This window comes from Trachemys scripta, chromosome 15 (genome assembly GCF_013100865.1).
Source record: "Trachemys scripta elegans isolate TJP31775 chromosome 15, CAS_Tse_1.0, whole genome shotgun sequence".
NCBI classification, from domain to species: Eukaryota; Metazoa; Chordata; order Testudines; family Emydidae; genus Trachemys; species Trachemys scripta.
The window spans coordinates 29,586,585-29,603,649 of record NC_048312.1 but is presented as its reverse complement, the minus strand read 5'-3'; the positions used below and the strand labels follow the sequence as shown (position 1 = coordinate 29,603,649).

At 56.7% G+C, this 17,065-nt stretch overlaps 1 protein-coding gene across 1 annotated transcript in view; it reads right to left on the bottom strand.

Moving 5' to 3' along the window:
* Nucleotides 1-17,065, bottom strand: part of RASAL1 (RAS protein activator like 1) — a gene marked incomplete in the record, with an annotated part of 126,021 nt that overhangs the window by 91,939 nt on the left and 17,017 nt on the right. Inside the window, 4 exon segments of the mRNA XM_034791589.1 lie at nt 133-262; nt 4,258-4,319; nt 5,125-5,238; nt 12,491-12,547. Coding sequence (XP_034647480.1) covers nt 133-262; nt 4,258-4,319; nt 5,125-5,238; nt 12,491-12,547 — 363 coding nt within the window.

Sequence of the window (17,065 nt, the reverse complement as noted above, 5' to 3'; positions counted from 1 at the left end):
GGAAGGGAGAGCTCTTTGCTGGGGCTTGGAGAGGCACTTGGGCTGAGGAGGGGAGGGGAGGGAGGAAAGGGGAGACCACTATGGAGGAAGATAGAGAGGAGGGTGGGAGAGACAGGAGCCATCTACTCCTACCTGGCTTCAATGACATGGCAGTACAGGGCCCTCCTCTGGGGCTCCTCTAGCACCTTCAGCTCCAGGCAGATCTCTCCCTGAACCTCTTCATTGGGGTCCACGTGCGTCAGGTTGATCCAGCTGTCAATCCCTGCAATGGAGGAGGAGTCTGTGTAACTAGCTCCCTGGCTCTCCCTGCCCCACCCACCTCGGGGGTCTGACGCAGCAGGCCAGCTGCCATGCTGGCCACGTGTGATCCCCGCGCAGCCCCCCACCCCATGCCACGGCAGAGACCTTAGCAGGGCCGGTGCAACCATTTAGGCAAACTAGGCGGCCGCCTAGGGCGCCTAGTGGTTGGGGGCACCTAAAAGCCCACTCAGGCGAGGAGGTGGAGTGGAGGTGAGCTGGGGTGGGGGGGGCACGGGGAGGGCCGCCCGCAGTAACGGGGGGGGGCGCACAGGGGAACCGCTCCCCGCCCCAGATCACCTCCACTCTGCCTCCTCCGCTGAGCACACAGCCCCTGCTCTAAGTCTCCTCTAATCGGTGCTGCAAGCCTGCGAGGGGAGGAGAATTAGAGCGGCGCCGGCATGCTCAGCGGAGGAGGTGGAGCCGAGGTGAGCTGGGGTGGGCTCCCCAGGCGGGGTTAGCTGCCGTGGAGGGGGGGTAGCTGCTGGGGGGGGGGGCCCCCCCGGGCGGGGGGGAGTGGTGGGCTCCCCGGGGGGGGGGCGGGGTTAGCTGGGTGTGGGGGGCGCAAGGTTGAAATTTCGCCTAGGGCACGAAACTTCCTTGCACCGGCCCTGGACCTTAGGGGTGTTATCCGCAGAATGGCCAGCCCCAAACTGTCAAAAATCACAAGTCAGCCCCCCAGCTCCCCAAAATCATGAGATTGGCTTAAAATCAGGAGATCTACAAAACTATCACAATAGCCAGGGGATCTCTTCCCTCGCCTTTTGGGTGCCCGTGGGTGGCACTTGCAGCCTTTTCCCCAAGGCACCGAAGGCTAGAAAACCACTTTTCTTTTGAAAAGGCAAGCTGAGATTCTTTCGTAACCACATGACTCCAAGAGCTGGGACTTGGATGCCAAACAGCAAGAGAATCACAACAACATCCTGAGAGTCAGCAACACTGGAACAATGCTGCCAGATGACCTGCCCGCTCCATCTGCTGATACCCCGCTACTCTGTGCTGCTGGGGGGGTGTTGCCAACTCCACAAAGCAGGAAGGCACCAGACAAACCCTGAAAAGTCGCCAGATGTAGCTGTTGAAGCACTCAAAAGGAATCAGAAATGTCACCTAACAAAATTTCCAGAGAATTCAACAGAGAATTTGATATAGATACAGATATACACACACAGGCGAGTCTAGTCCCAAAATCATTCACAAGCAGCTCGATGGTGTTACTAATGCACTTCTTCTACATTCTGTTGCACACCAGAAGCAACTACACCAGTACACCATCCTCGTCAGGAGGGTGCCCTCTGCTCGTTGGGAGGGAAACTGCAGCCCTCTGCTCAGAGGGAAGGGTGCTCTGTACAGGGCAGTCCAGCACAGCTGGGGTTGGTTAATTTCAGCTGAGCCTCCCTTCCTTGCCGCCTGGATTTGAGCCCACAGGTGAGTGGAAGGGAGAGCCCAGAGCCGGGGGGGGGGGGGGCCCAGAGCCGGGGGGGGGGGGGGGGGGGGCGGGGGCGGGGGGGGGGGGGGCATTCGCCTCACCGGAGGTTCCGCTGCAGGGAGCCAAGGATGTAGATTCAAAGAAGAAAAGTCCACCAGCCGGACCCCTTCCCCCTGCTTCCAGAGTTTCATTTCTGAAAACAGCTGGGGAGCTAACCCCGGCCAAGCCAGGGGAAGGGATAAAGGGGAACTGAAAACAAGCTAGCTCCACCTTTGATCCTGCAGTAAGGGCTTCCTCCCTGGAGGCACAGCGCTCCCCCACCCCATTGGGGCACCTGGCCCTGTCTCATCCCACCCCACCTTCCATCCGTGCGGCTCTCCTCGCTGGCTAACCTGCCTCCCCACCCAGCCCGCTTCATTAGCCATCGTACCCTGCATCACAGGCTGCGCGACTTACTACATAGCAACGAGAAAGAACACGTTTGGGTAACAAGTCCCGGGCCTGGTGCTCTCTCCAAAGCGCACCTGGCTTTAGCAAACTATTTAATTAGCCTCCACAAATGTATTTCTCTTGCCTGCAGATTATAGTGATCTCAGCCCGAGAAGCCCTGGAATGTGATTCCTTCCAAGGACATGCTCCATAGAGACATAATGACATTGACTGGGTGTGCAACAGAACGTAGTAAGAAGAGCGTGGAATGGATTTTATTAACACTATCGAGCTGCTTGTGAATGATCTGGTGACTATACATATTGGTGACGTCTTTCTCTGAATGTCACTGTCATTGGCAGTGAAAGTCGCTAGATTTCTCACTGGTCACTTATTTTCTCGCTAGGGAAACCAAAAAGTCACTAAATCTAGTGACAAACTAGCTAAGTTGGCAACACGTCAGGGCCCTGCTGGCTAGGGGAGGCTAGGATCTGAGCCAGGCCTCGCTAGGGTTGCCAGGCGTCCGGTTTTCGAAAAGGGACCCTGGCGGCTCCAGTCTGCACCGCTGACCAGGCCGTTAGAAGTCCAGTTGGTGGCGGGGGGGGATGAGGCCTGCAGCAGCTCTCTTTGTGGAGCTCGAGGGCGGTGTGAGCCCTGGCGGGCAGGGGGTGGGTCCCTGCGGAGGGGCTGGGAAAGGCACCCAGATGTGGGCTGGGGCCGGCAGGGTTAACCCCGGGCAGCAGCTGCCAGGGCGGCTGGGGGCTCCCTGCAGAGCGGGCTTTGTGGCCTTTAGGAAGTGCCTTCAGCCCCCTCCCTACCTAGCCCGCTGCTCCCCAGCCGGGGAAAGCGGAGAGAGGAGCCAGCCCAGCTCCCCAGGGGCCACATGCAGCCACCGGTAGGGGAGGGGGCCAGGGCAAGCTGCCACTGCCTGCCCCAGGCCTAGTAGCCCACTTCACAGGGGCTGCTGTGCCAGGCTCGTCTCGGGACCATGCGGCAAGCAGGTAAGGGGCTGTGGGCTGGTCAGTCTCCTCGCGGGATGAATGGGCAGCGCAGAAGCATGGGGCTAAAGTTGGCCTGCTCTCCCTGGGAACGGGTCTGAGCAGAGTCGAGCAGCAGTCGGGCATGGAGGAACCAGCCAGTGGCCAGACGGAGAGGGGCTGGGGGGTCACTGCAAATGGCAGGGAGAGGAGGAGTGGGCTTGCAGCAGCGCTCTCCCTACAGCTGCTGTGATGTGGGCTCTGCTGGGGGGGGGGGAGAGAGAGAGAGAGAGACTTGTGGGGAATTCTCTCCCCCCTCTCTCCCCCCGCATTCCAGAGAACAGAAAAAACTTTTGTCCTCGGTGCACTGGCCGAGCCATATGTCCAGGATTCATGGCAGATCGAGCAGCCTCTGAGGCCCAGGAAATGCTAGGGCAGCGCTGGTGCAGCTGCTATTTAAGGGGCCACCTGACATCAGTGCCTCCCGGAGCCCGCACCCCAACCCCCCTCCCATGCCCCAACCCCCGGCCCAGCTTGGAGCCCTCTCCCACACCTAAACTCCTTCCCAGATCCTGCACTCTACACCCCCTCCTGCACCCCTTGGCCCCAGCCTGGCACCCCCTCCTGCACCCCAAACCCCTCATCCCCAGCCCCAATCCAGGTGCACCCCCAGCCGGAGCCCTCACTCCTTCCCGCACCCAAATCCCCTGCCCCAGCCCGGTGAAAATCAGCGAGTGAGCGATGGTGGGGGAGAGCGAGCGACGAGGAGCGGGGATGGAGTGAGCAGGGACAGGGCCTCGGGAAGGGGCGGGACAGGGAGCGGGGCGAGGGTCTTTGGTTTTCTGAAATTAGAAATTGGCAAACCCAGGCCTTGCGGAATGGCCCATAAGTTGCCAATTTGGTGCCTGCTGCCCTGCATAGGGTGACCAGATGTCCCGATTTTATAGGGACAGTCCCGATTTTGGGGTCTTTTTCTTATATAGGCTCCTATTATCCCCCACCCCCTGTCCCGATTTTTCACACTTGCTGTCTGGTCACCCTAGCCCTGCATGTCAGCCGTGACCCAGCCACTGTCTTCATAAGACACTGCTGCAGCCCCAGTGCTCCCTCCACTGCCCCAGCACCTACCTCGCGGGTAAGACGAAATCCATTCTTTGCTGAGTGATACTTTGCCAATGACATCATCGTGCCTGCAAGGAAAGAGAGCCAGGTCTGGGCAAAGAGTGCCTGGAATTAACTGCCCTGCACAGCCAAGGAGCAGGGTATCCAGGGGCCAATCCACCTCAACGGGCTTCTTCGCATCACCCCAGCTGTTCAGGGAGGGATTCATTCCCTCCGCGCTTTGCTCTGCACAGCTCCACCAAGAAAACCAACTGTCCAATGTCTATCTACGGCCGTAGTTACAGGAGGGAGCCCCTCACTGGAGCATCAGAGAGCCTATCCTAGAATCTCAGGGTTGGAAGGGACCTCAGGAGGTCATCTAGTCCAACCCCCTGCTCAAAGCAGGACCAATCCCCAGCCTACATCTCCTGAGACCAATCCCCATCCTGTGCCTTGTCCACAAGGTCTTGGAAAAAACAGCCCCGGGAAGCAGAGAATTCCTCCTCCATGGCTGTTCACTCGTGGGCTTCTCCCCCAGCCAGCCCGGAGGCAAGCCAATGGCCCAGCCAGCCCCAGGCTCAGAGGCCCAGACTGTGGAGGAGCCCTCGGGCGGGGGATGGGAGGGGGTATTTGTGAGGGAATTAGGGAAAGTAAATACTGGACTAATCCTGCTGCCTGTTTGCTGCTGAGTCAGCATGGCTGGCAGAGGGGCCAGCCCCAGGGAAAGGAGGGGCCAGCGCGTGGCACCAGAGCCCGGGGCAGATCCATTGTTCCAAGCAGAGCCTGGCTCAGTAAGACCCACTGCCCTTCCTTAGTGCTCTGAGCCCCCGCCAGACCCAGGGTCCTGTCTAGGCCCAGAAGCAGCCCCCCATGCCCTCCCCAGCACCCTCGTACCCAATGGTGTCCTCATCCAGCACGTAGAAGGCGAGACTGTGGAAGCCCATGGGCAGGTGCAGGGTGTACTCCTCCCCCCAGAAGGGATTCAGGTTCTTCCACACGGTAGCGGTCCTGCAAGCAGAGCACAGGGCGGGTGAAGTCGGTGCCAGTGGCCGGGGCCACCCCCTGCGAGAGGCAATGAGGCTTGCAGGAGCCGAGCCAGCATGGCGGGTCGTGGAGCAGTGGAGAGGGGCTGTGAGAGGGATCCCAGCTGGTGGACCCAGCCATCACCGTGGGAACTACAGGCTCAGTCTCTACCCCTGGGGGGCCTCTGGGGCAGATTTACTCTGCTGCTTTATCCCAAGGGCTTTGGAAGGAGAGGCAGAGGCTCAGGCCCTGCTCAGGGATTCCATCCGGACCCCACAGCTCCAAGAATCAAGAGCATGTGCCACGCACGTGGACCCCACCAAACGCACAGAGGGGGACGCAGCCCCTGCTAGAGGCATGCAGTGTCCACTGATGCACAGAACTACAGCCCACACACACACACACACACACACACACACACACACAGAGCCAAAGGGACATAAATGTCACCAACAATCAGCCACGCAGCTACTGCCAACACACAGCCCCCACCAACACACACAGCCACACAAATGCCAATGCACGAGCACACGCACCCAGATACTGCCAACATGTACAGCGCCAGGCGCACACAACAGTCCTGGCACAGCCACCCAAAGGCTGCCCAGCCCATGCAGCATCACAAGCCTGCCATATTTGCCAGAGATCAAACCCGCCCAGCCGGTAAGGCACGGCTCAAGCGAACTCCAGCTCCCGGTTCTGGCAGTCCCACTGCATGCTCCCTGTGCGGTATATCTCAGAGCCTCCTTCTCTGCAGCAGACTGCTGGCCCAAGGCACGCATTGCATGTGGCACACACCCCGTGGGACTTCCAGACCTGGGGCTGGCGTTTACTGCTGCTTCGTTCCAGCGCGGCGGGGGAGCGTGAGCTGGGGAAGACTGTAAAATCACCTTTGCCACGCCAGCGCCTGTGCACCCTCCCCACCCCAGTTCATAGTTTCCTGGGCCCAGGAGAAATCCTCTCCGCTCAGTCTCTCTGCAAACCCCTCTGAATGTCTTTGAGAAGCAACGGCAAGGCCCTGATACCCAAGGAAACCTCAGCACTGGCTGGCTTCAGTGCCCCCACCACACTACTGTCAGTCCCAAGTGGAGGGAAGGGGAGGCAGCGAGGTGGATGCTGCAGTTGGCTCAACCCCACTGAAAGTAAGAGTAAAACAACAGAATTCAGAGCCTCTGCAGCAATTTCCAGCATGAGACATGAGGCCTGTCAGCCCTCCTGAGCCCCCCAGCAGCAGGGAACCACCATTATCCCCATTTTACAGATGGGGAAACTGAGGCACAGAGGGCCAAACCCATCTGCTGTGGTTCATGAAAACACAGCCAGGAATTAATGTAGCCCAGAGAGATTAACCAACTTGCCCACCACAGCAAGTGGCTGGCTGAGCTGGGGCTAGAGCTCATGACCTCCCAGCCCCCCATCCCATTTCCCAGCGCTCAGGGATTCAAACTCAGAACAAGCAGCTCCAGAGCCTCTCAGCTGGCAAAAGGAAACGCTGTGCTCAAGCATTTCAGCTACACTGCATGTGGGAGCTGCAAGAAGGATCCCCCCAGACTGTGGGCCCCAGGAGCTGGTCTCTGTGCTCAGAGCCCCTGGCCTGGAGCAGGGGAGCCCAGTCCAGCTAATTAAAGAGGGCTGGGCTACCCTGGGTCTACAAAGGGCGGCTAGTAGGCAGCTGAGAGGGAGGACCAGGGCCGGTGCTACCATTAAGGCAGACTAGGCGGTTGCCTAGGGCGCCAAGATTTGGGGGCACCAAAAAGCGGTGCCCCCAATTTCTCCCCTGCGGCAGCTCCCACGCCACCCCAACCTGGGGAGTCGTGCGGCAGCTCCCCACCGCAGCTCACCTCTGCTCCACCTCCTCCCCGAGCACGCCGCCCCCGCTCTAATTCTCCTCCCCTCCCAGGCTTGCGGCGCCAAACAGCTGATTGGTGCTGCAAGCCTGGGAGGCGGGAGAAGTGGAGCAGCGACGGCGTGTTCGGGGAGGGGGCGTAGCAGAGGTGAGCTGGGGTGGGGAGCCCTGCGGCAGCCCCCCCCCTGCCCTGAGGCATCCCTCCTTCCCCGCGGCAGCTCCCGCCCCCTGGCCCAGGGAGCCGTGCAGCAGCTCTCCACCCCAGCTCACCTCTGCTACGCCCCCTCCCCGAGCACGCCGTTGCTGCTCCACTTCTCCCACCTCCCAGGCTTGCAGCACCAATCAGCTGTTTGGCGCCGCAAGCCTGGGAGGGGAGGAGAATTAGAGCGGGGGCAGCGTGCTCGGGGAGGAGGCGGAGCAGAGGTGAGCTGGTGTGGGGAGCTGCCACACGGCTCCCGGGTGGGGTGAGTCTCAGGGCAGAAGGAGGGGAGCTGCCGGGGGGGGGGCCCCTCGGGGCGGGGGGGGCGCAAGGTGGAAGTTTTGCCTAGTGTGCAAAACTTCCTTGCACCGGCCCTGGGGAGGACTGGGCTGAGTCCTGGGAGGAAGGACTGAGACAAGCTGGGCCCTGGGCAGCAAAGGCCACCCAGGAGGGGAGCTAACTCCTGCAGTGAATCCCTGGAGCAAGGGGGACTCCAAGGGTGGAGCCCAGCTGGCTGAGGTGAGGAAGTTGCTAGGAGCTGGAGTGTCAGAGACCCTGGGCGGGGTGGCCCTGCAGCCTGGAGCCAGGCAGAGACAACTGGTACCTGCCGATAGTGGGGTGCGTACAATTTAAAGATCCACTCCTCCCCCAACAGCTTGAGTCACGCCCCCGCCTCCAGGGCGCCCCTCCTTACCCTCAGCTCCCAGCTGTTTGCTGCTGCCTCTCCCTGGGGCCACAGCTTGCAGCTCACCAGCTCCAGGAGCTGCCACACGGGGAGGGTTTGGAGCCGGGGTGCAGCGGTGGCCATATCGGGGACAGACCCCCTCTGCTACCTACCCCAGTACATCTGCTTTCCCTACCACTTCTTCCTGCTGCAGGAGCTGAGCTTCAGGCCTTGGGCGCAGGAGGAGATGAAGGCATCTAGCTCACGGCTGATTAGGGGAGTTGGCTTTCCTTGCTCAGTGACCTCATGCTGGAGATTCTGCAGCCTTGGGATCGGATTCAGGGGAAACCAACTGCTGCACCCTGCAGGGGGGAGATGCTGTGCTGGCCTCCAGTGGGTGAGCCCCACACCATGGAAATCCCAGTCCCCAACCTCATCACACAGAGCAAAGTTGTCCTTTCCAGGCAAAGAGAGGAGCTAGCTGCCTGGCTGTGCATGGATGGAGAGCTTCCAGGAGATCTCCATGGTGCCCGAGCGAATGAGGAACGCAGCCTTGGTGCTGGGCCGGGAACAGACTCCCACTTCCAAAGGCCCGTAAAGGTTGGATCCAGATTTTGCAAGCGCTCCACCGCCCCGAAAGACATTCCTGGACTAAGCTTTCCCCGCAGACACAGTCCCAGTGCTGTGGCGGGCCACCTCCCTGGCCAGGATGTGGAGGCTCCAAGGAGCAGGAGGTGGTTTTCATTCTCCCCTGGCGTTATGAGCAGGACAAGGGGTGGCTTCCCAGTGGGGAGAACAGTGCAGTGGCAGCAGGATTGTCCATGAGCTGGGGCCAGGTCTGGGACTGCTCAGGAAATGAAAGCCAGGGGAGGGGCAGGGGAGTGATTAAGAAGAAGGGGAGAGACAGAGTGGAAGAGAAGAGAGGGAGGGAAATGTGCTGGGCTGTGTGTGAGGGACCATGGATGAAGCTGGGAGGACCCAGGCCCCTGACCCTGTATTGCTTTCCTGCGCCCACCCCCACACCTCTGGCCAGATAGTTCCTCCCTCCCCTCCACCCGGACAGCTGGCTGGAAAGGGGGAGATGCTACCATTTCTCCAGAAGGGGGAATAATTTATGGACTTCTCCATAGTAACCACTTCATCACTGGCCAGCTCCAGAGCAGTGAGACTTGCTGCAGGACTTGGAGCACCACGGCAACCACAGGGGCAGGGTGGAGAACCGGAGGGGCAGAGGGGAGCGAGCCCAGCCCGGAGGATGCTGCCCGCCCCCACAGGATCATGGGGGAGAGTCTCCTCTGGCCAGAGAGCAAGCAGGGAGCTATGTGCAGCTGGAAACCCCCAAATCTTTAAAAAAGGGAAAGAGGAGGATCCAGTCAGCCTCACCTCAGTCCCTGGAAAAATCATGGAGCAGGTTCTCAAGGAATCAATTCTGAAGCACTTAGAGGAGAGGAAAGTGATCAGGAACAGTCAGCATGGATTCACCAAGGGGAAGTTGTGCCTGACTAACCTAATTGCCTTCTATGAGGAGATAACTGGGTCTGTGGATGAGGGGAAAGCAGTGGATGTGTTATTCCTTGACTTTAGCAAAGCTTTTGATACAGTCTCCCACAGTATTCTTGCCGCCAAGTTAAAGCAGTATGGGCTGGATGAATGGACTGTAAGGTAGATAGAAAGCTGGCTAGATCGTTGGGCTCAGTGGGTAGTGATCAATGGCTCCATGTCTAGTTGGCAGCCGGTTTCAAGCGGAGTGCCCCAAGGGTCAGTCCTGGGGCCGGTTTTGTTTAATATCTTTATTCATGATCTGGAGGATGGTGTGGACTGCACTCTCAGCAAGTTTGCAGATGACACTAAACTAGGAGGCGTGGTAGATACCCTAGAGGGTAGGGATCGGATACAGAGGGACCTAGACAAATTAGAGGATTGGGCCAAAAAGAACCTGATGAGGTTCAACAAGGACAAGTGCAGAGTCCTGCACTTAGGACAGAAGAATCCCATGCACTGCTACAGACTAGGGACCGAATGGCTAGGTAGCAGTTCTGCAGAAAAGGACCTGGGGGTTACAGTGGATGAGAAGCTGGATATGAGTCAACAGTGTGCTCTTGTTGCCAAGAAGGCTAACGGCATTTTGGGCTGTATAAGTAGGGGCATTGCCAGCAGATCGAGGAACGTGATCGTTCCCCTTTATTCGACATTGGTGAGGCCTCATCTGGAATACTGTGTCCAGTTTTGGGCCCCACACTACAAGAAGGATGTGGAAAAATTGGAAAGAGTCCAGCAGAGGGCAACAAAAATGATTAGGGGTCTGGAGCACATGACTTATGAGGAGAGGCTGAGGGAACTGGGATTGTTTAGTCTCCAGAAGAGAAGAATGAGGGTGGATTTGATAGCAGCCTTCAACTACCTGAAAGGGGGTTCCAAAGAGGATGGAGCTAGGCTGTTCTCAGAGGTGGAAGATGACAGAACAAGGATAATGGTCTCAAGTTGCAGTGGGGGAGGTCCAGGTTGGATATTAGGAAACACTATTTCACTAGGAGGGTGGTGAAGCACTGGAATGGGTTACCTAGGGAGGTGGTGGAATCTCCTTCCTTAGAGGTTTTTAAGGTCAGGCTTGACAAAGCTCTGGCTGGGATGATTTAGTTGGGAATTGGTCCTGCTTTGAGCAGGGGGTGGGACTAGATGATCTCTTGAGGTCCCTTCCAAACCTGATATTCTATGATTCTATGAAATGCCAGCTATAACCAGGGCTGGTTCAAGCGACCACGCCCGTGCCAGCACTGGGAACACCCGATGGCCTCACGCAATGGCACAGCATTGCCACCCCACCTGTGGCTGCAGCCCCATCGCCCTTCCCACCCAGCAAGTGGGAGAGCAGAAGGGGCTCCACCCCACAGGCAGGCGCAGTATGGGGTAGGGGAGCACAGAGAAAGGAGTCACCAGCCAGCCTAGGACAGGCGGAGTTAGGGCATGGGGTAGGGGAGGGGGACAAGGAGAGACAGGTTGGGCCTGGAGATGATTCCTCTGTGCAATGTGACGCTGGACCTCCTGGGGTCCTCTCTGGCCTGACCAGACACAGTTGGGGAGAAAGGCACCTGCTGAGCTTATAGAGCTCCCCACTGTTCACGCTCTGGCACCTCCCATCCCAGAATCTCAAAGCCCCTTGCACAGGCTAGTGAAGAGGAGGCAGGCAGTGCCATCATCCCCATTCCACAGATGGGGAAACTGAAGCATGGAGCAACACAGACCCGCATTTTCAGAAGTTGCAGCTAGTTTTTGGCTGCCCGATCTAACACACTCAGGGTCTGACTACTGGAGGTACTGCAGGCCCCAGCTTTCCAGAGGCGGCTGCTTGGCCCAGCACCTCTGAGAAGCAGGCTGCAGGTGTTACAAATTGGGCACCCAGACTCGAGCACTGAAATATGTGACCACTTTTGAAAATCTGCCGTAAGTGACTTGCCCAGTGTGTCAGCGACAGAGCCCGGGTTAGAACCCAGAACTGCTGAGTCCCAGTCCTGGGCCTTATCCACAAGATTACCCTTCGCTCCTTGGTCCTGGGGTCCTGTCATTTCCCCCTCGAGGGCTGGATTACAACCGACCCCCAGAGCTGCAGGACAGTATCTCACTCACCCCTTCTCAGGACACGATGGGGGAGACCCAGCTGACGTGACCCACTCAGTGCTGGGCCAGAGGCTGCTGATAGCAGCAGGACAAACAGCTGAGCTAGCAGCCCCCTCCCCTAATGCAGGGTGGGCCAGGTAACTTCTCAGCCCTTGGCGTGGATGAGATTCTCAAGTCTCTGTGGCTGGAGACCCCAGCCCCCTTCGGGCTGGCCTCCGCCCAGTGGTTAAGGACCATGGTTCTATGTTATTCCTGCTAGGTCACGTGATCCCAGGCATTGGCTGGCTCACTCCAGTGAGGCTAGAGCATGGTAAGGCTCCAGTTTAAAGGCTGCCTCCCGCAACAGGTGGGCCGGGGGTGTGAGCCCTACAAACAGCACATCCGCCCCAATGCAGCCAGCCAGAGACCCCATCGGCACTGCCAAGGTAACCATGTTCTGGGCAGGCGGCCAGGCGCCAATATGGCTCCATCCCCTGGTGGAGATGGGATGCAATGGGCTTTAACCCTGTCCCCAAATACACTAAAGCCATAAGCAAGGGCTGGGCCCTTCTCAGCAGGGTGGGGGGTGAGTTCCAGGCCTCCGATCTTGGCAGCTGTTTGCCATGTGGATGGGACTAGACTCAGCCTATGACCTCAGTTTGCAGATGCTGGGTGCTAGCACAGCTGGCACGTATGTGCTGATTTGACCGACAGCTCCTAAGGGTGCAGGCCATAGAGCCACGTCCTACAGACACCCCAGGAAATCAACACCTGCAGAGACAGCTGAGTGAGCGGAGACCTGCGCTTTGCTCTGTACATCAGTCTGTATGGCACTGGGCCACGTCACCTGGCATTGAACCCCGGCAGTGCAAATGCCCCTCCTTGGCTGTGCTGGCCTGGCCCATCCCCAGGGCCCCCAGCATGACACACTCACCTGGCTACCACCTCGTTGTCGACTTTGACAATGCAGTAGGGGTCGCTGGTGCCAGACCTGGGGAGGGAAACCAAATAAGCAGGCAGATTAGTATTAAGCAGGGCATTGGTATCCATGCTGTCAGAGCGCCTCCCACAGGACTCTGCAGCCCTCCAGGGTCACCAGGGTGAGCACTGTTTGCAGAGCATTTAAAGACAGCAGCTAGATACTGTGGGGCGCTCTAGTTGGGAGCTGGTGCGCAGCACCCTGTAGTGGGCATCATAGAGCATGGCACAGGCAGCCAGACGCTCAGCCTTGGTGGGGGAGGGGAGAGGGCATTCCATCACACCAGCAAGATCCCCAGGAACCCCTGGGGTTCACCCTGAAGGGTACCGCTGCTTCCCTCCATCAGGGGGCCTGACCGGGGCGTGGGGTAGCGCTCCCAAGGGAACATCAGGCTTAGGCCTGGTCTACACTATGAGTTTAATTCGAATTTAGCAGCGTTAAATCGAATTAACCCTGCACCCGTCCACATAACGAAGCCATTTATTTCGAAATAAAGGGCTCTTAAAATCGATTTCTGTACTCCACCCCGATGAGCGGAGTAGCACAAAAATTGATATTGTCATTTCGAATTAGGGTTAGTGTGGCTGCAATTCGATGATATTGGCCTCCGGGAGCTATCCCACAGTGTACCATTATGACTGCTCTGGACAGCAATCTGAACTCGGATGCACTGGCCAGGTAGACAGGAAAAGCTCCGCAAACATTTGAATTTCATTTCCTGTTTGCCCAGCACAGGAGAGCATAGGTAACCACAGAGAGCTCATCAGCACAGGTAACCATGCAGTCCGATAGTCGAAAAAGAGCACCAGCACGGACCATACGGGAGGTACTGGATCTGATCGCTATATGGGGAGAGGATTCAGTGCTAGCAGAACTTCGTTCGAAAAGACAAAATGCCAAAACTTTTGAAAAAATCTCCAAGGGCATGATGGACTCAGAGTAGTGCCGCGTGAAAGTCAAGGAGCTCAGACAAGCCTATCAGAAAACAAAGGAGGCAAATGGTCGCTCTGGGTCAGAGCCGCTTCTACGCTGAGCTGCATGCAATTCTAGGGGGGGCCGCCACCACTACCCCACCTCTGACCGTGGATTCCCAGGCGGGGGTAAGCTCAGCCACACCTGAGGATTCTGCGGACGGGGAAGAGGAGGAAGAGGAGTAGGAGGAGGACGAGCTTGCGGAGAGCACACAACACTCCGTTCTCCCCAACAGCCAGGATCTTTTTCTCAGCCTGACTGAAGTACCCTCCTAAGCCAGTACCCAAGACCATGACCCCATGGAAGGAACCTCAGGTGAGTTTACCTTTTAAAATATAAAACATGGTTTAAAAGCAAGCGTTTTTTAATGATTAATTTGCCCTGAGGACTTGGGATGCATTCGCGGCCAGTACAGCTACTGGAAAAGTCTGTTAACGTGTCTGGGGATGGAGCGGAAATCCTCCAGGGACATCTCCATGAAGCTCTCCTGGAGGTACTCCAAAAGCCTTTGCAGAAGGTTTCTGGGCAGTGCAGCCTTATTCTGTCCTCCATGGTAGGACACTTGACCACGCCATGCTAGTACCAAGTAATCTGGTATCATTGCATGGCAAAGCCTGTCAGCATATGGTCCCGGTGTTTGCTGGCATTCAAGCAACATCCGTTCTTTATCTCGCTGTGTAATCCTCAGGAGAGTGATATCGCTCATGGTAACCTGGTTGAAATACGGGAATTTAATTAAGGGGACAGAGGTGGCCATTCCTACAGGGCTGTTTGCCTGTGGCTGAAAAGAAATCCTTCCCTGCAGTTAGCCAAGCGTGGGGTTGGGGGAGGGGAATTGGCACTGAGCTTTTTGCCTTTGGCTAGCAGGGATCTTCCCTGATACCAGTCACGCGGTGGGGGGAGGGATAAAGCAATCATCCCAGAGAATTGGATGGGGCGGGGGGTTAGTTTGTTTTCTGCTGCTGAAGTTTAACAGGAAAACCGCAGCAGTCAACGGGCTTTGCTTGGTATGTGGGAAAGGAGGGCGCAGAAGCCGAAAGACAATGGCTTACCACGGCCGCATGCAAGTCGAATTCTGTTGCCCAGACCTGTGTCTGTGATCTCTAACACCAAAGCCACAGGCACTAAATATTAAGATGGAAAATGCGACCTTGTACTGAAATCACATGTGCTATGTAATGTGAATAGTGTTTTTCACCGTGAAAGAGTATAAACATTGTTCTGTAAAATGTATCTTTTTAAAAACTTCTCTCCTTTTTTCCATCCCTCCAGCAGCTGCAAATTTTTCAAGCCTCCCTCCTCCGTCCCGAAGGCTATCTCAGATAAGGCGGTGGAGAAAGAGGACGCGAGACGAGATGTTCTCGGAAATAATGGAATGCACCCGCAATGAAAGAGCTCATTTGAATGAGTGGAAGAACATGGTATCTAAGTACAGGAAAGATGCCAGTGAACGTGAGGTCATGAGGGACGCTCGAGATGAGAGGTGGCAGGCTGCAACGCTGGGGCTGCTGCGTGATCAAACGGACATGCTCCGGCGTCTGGTGGAGCTTCAGGAACGGCAGCAGGATCACAGATGCCGCTGCAGCCGCTGTATAACCTCCCTCCCACCTCACCATGTTCCATAGCCTCCTCACCCAGACATGTAAGAACACGGATGGGGGAGGCTCCGTGCACCCTCCCACTCCACCCCAGTGGACAGCCCAACCAAAAGGCTGTCATTATATTGAATTTTTTCAGTGGCCTTTTACTTCCCTCCTATCCTCCTCCCAAACCTCATCCGGGTTACCTTGTCGGTTCGCTCCCTATGTTTATAATCAATTAATAAAGAATACATGATTTTTAAATGATAGTGACTTTATTTCATTTAAAAGCAAGCTATGATTTACGGGGGGGAGGGTGGTTTGCTTACAGGGAATGAGTCAAACAAGGGGGTGGGTTTTCACTAAACAGAACTTTCACACCGTAGCCTGGCCAGTCATGAAACTGGTTTTCAAAGCTTCTCTGATGCGCAGCGCTTCCTGGTGTGATCTTCTAATCGCCCTGGTGTCTGGTTGCGCATAATCAGCAGCCACGTGATTTGCCTCAGCCTCCCACCCTGCCAAAAAAGTCTCCCCCTTACTCTCACAGAGATTGTGGAGCACACAGCAAGCAGCAATAACAATGGGGATATTGGTTTGGCTGAGGTTTGACCGAGTCAGTAACGAGCGCCAGCGACCTTTTAAACGGCCAAATGCACATTCTACCACCATTCTGCACTTGCTCAGCCTGTAGTTGAACAGCTCCTGACTCCTGTCCAGGCTGCCTGTGTACGGCTTCATGAGCCATGGCATTAAGGGGTAGGCTGGGTCCCCAAGGATAACTATAGGAATTTCAACACCCCCAACGGTTATTTTCTGGTCTGGGAAGTAAGTCCCTTGCTGCAGCCGTTTAAACAGAGTAGTGTTCCTGAAGACACGAGCGTCATGAACCCTTCCCGGCCAGCCCATGTTGATGTTGGTGAAACGTCCTTTGTGATCCACAAGTGCTTGCAGCACCACTGAAAAGTACCCCTTGCGGTTTATGTACTGGGTACCCTGGTGCTCCGGTGCCAAGATAGGGATATGGGTTCCATCTATCGCCCCACCACAATTAGGGAATCCCATTGCAGCAAAGCCATCCACTATGACCTGCACATTTCCCAGAGTCACTACCTTTCGTAGCAGCAGCTCAGTGATTGCTTTGGCTACTTGCATCACAGCAGCCCCCACAGTAGATTTGCCCACTCCAAATTGATTCCCGACTGACCGGTAGCTGTCTGGCGTTGCAAGCTTCCACAGGGCTATTGCCACTCGCTTCTCAACTGTGAGGGCTGCTCTCATCTTGGTATTCTGGCCCTTCAGGGCAGGGGAAAGCAAGTCACAAAGTTCCATGAAAGTGCCCTTACGCATGCAAAAGTTTCACAGTCACTGGGAATTGTCCCACACCTGCAACACTATGCGGTCCCACCAGTCTGTGCGTTTCCCGGGCCCATGTTCCATGGCTATAACCTGCCCCATTAACAGCATGATCTCCAAAGCACCGGGGTCCGTGGTTTGATAGAATTCCATGTCCATGTCCTCATCACTCTCGCCGCCGCTCTGCCGTAGCTTACTCCTCACTGCCTGGTTTTGCAGGTTCTGGTTCAGCATAAACTGCATGATAACGTGCGAGGTGTTTACAATGTTCATGACTGCTGTCTTGAGCTGAGCGGGCTCCATGCTTGCTGTGGTATGGTGTCTGCACTGTTCACCCAGGAAAAAGGCACGAAACGATTGTCTGCCGTTGCTTCCCTGGAGAGGGGGGAGGATGTACCCAAACCACCCGCGACAATGTTTTTAGCCCCATCAGGCATTGGGATCTCAACCCAGAATTCCAATGGGCGGGGGAGACTGCGGGAACTATGGGATAGCTACCCACAGTGCAACGCTCCAGAAATCGACGCTAGCCCCAGTACATGGACGCACACCGCTGAATTAATGTGCTTAGTGTGGCCGCATACATTTGACTTTATACAATCTGTTTCCAAAATTCAAATTATAT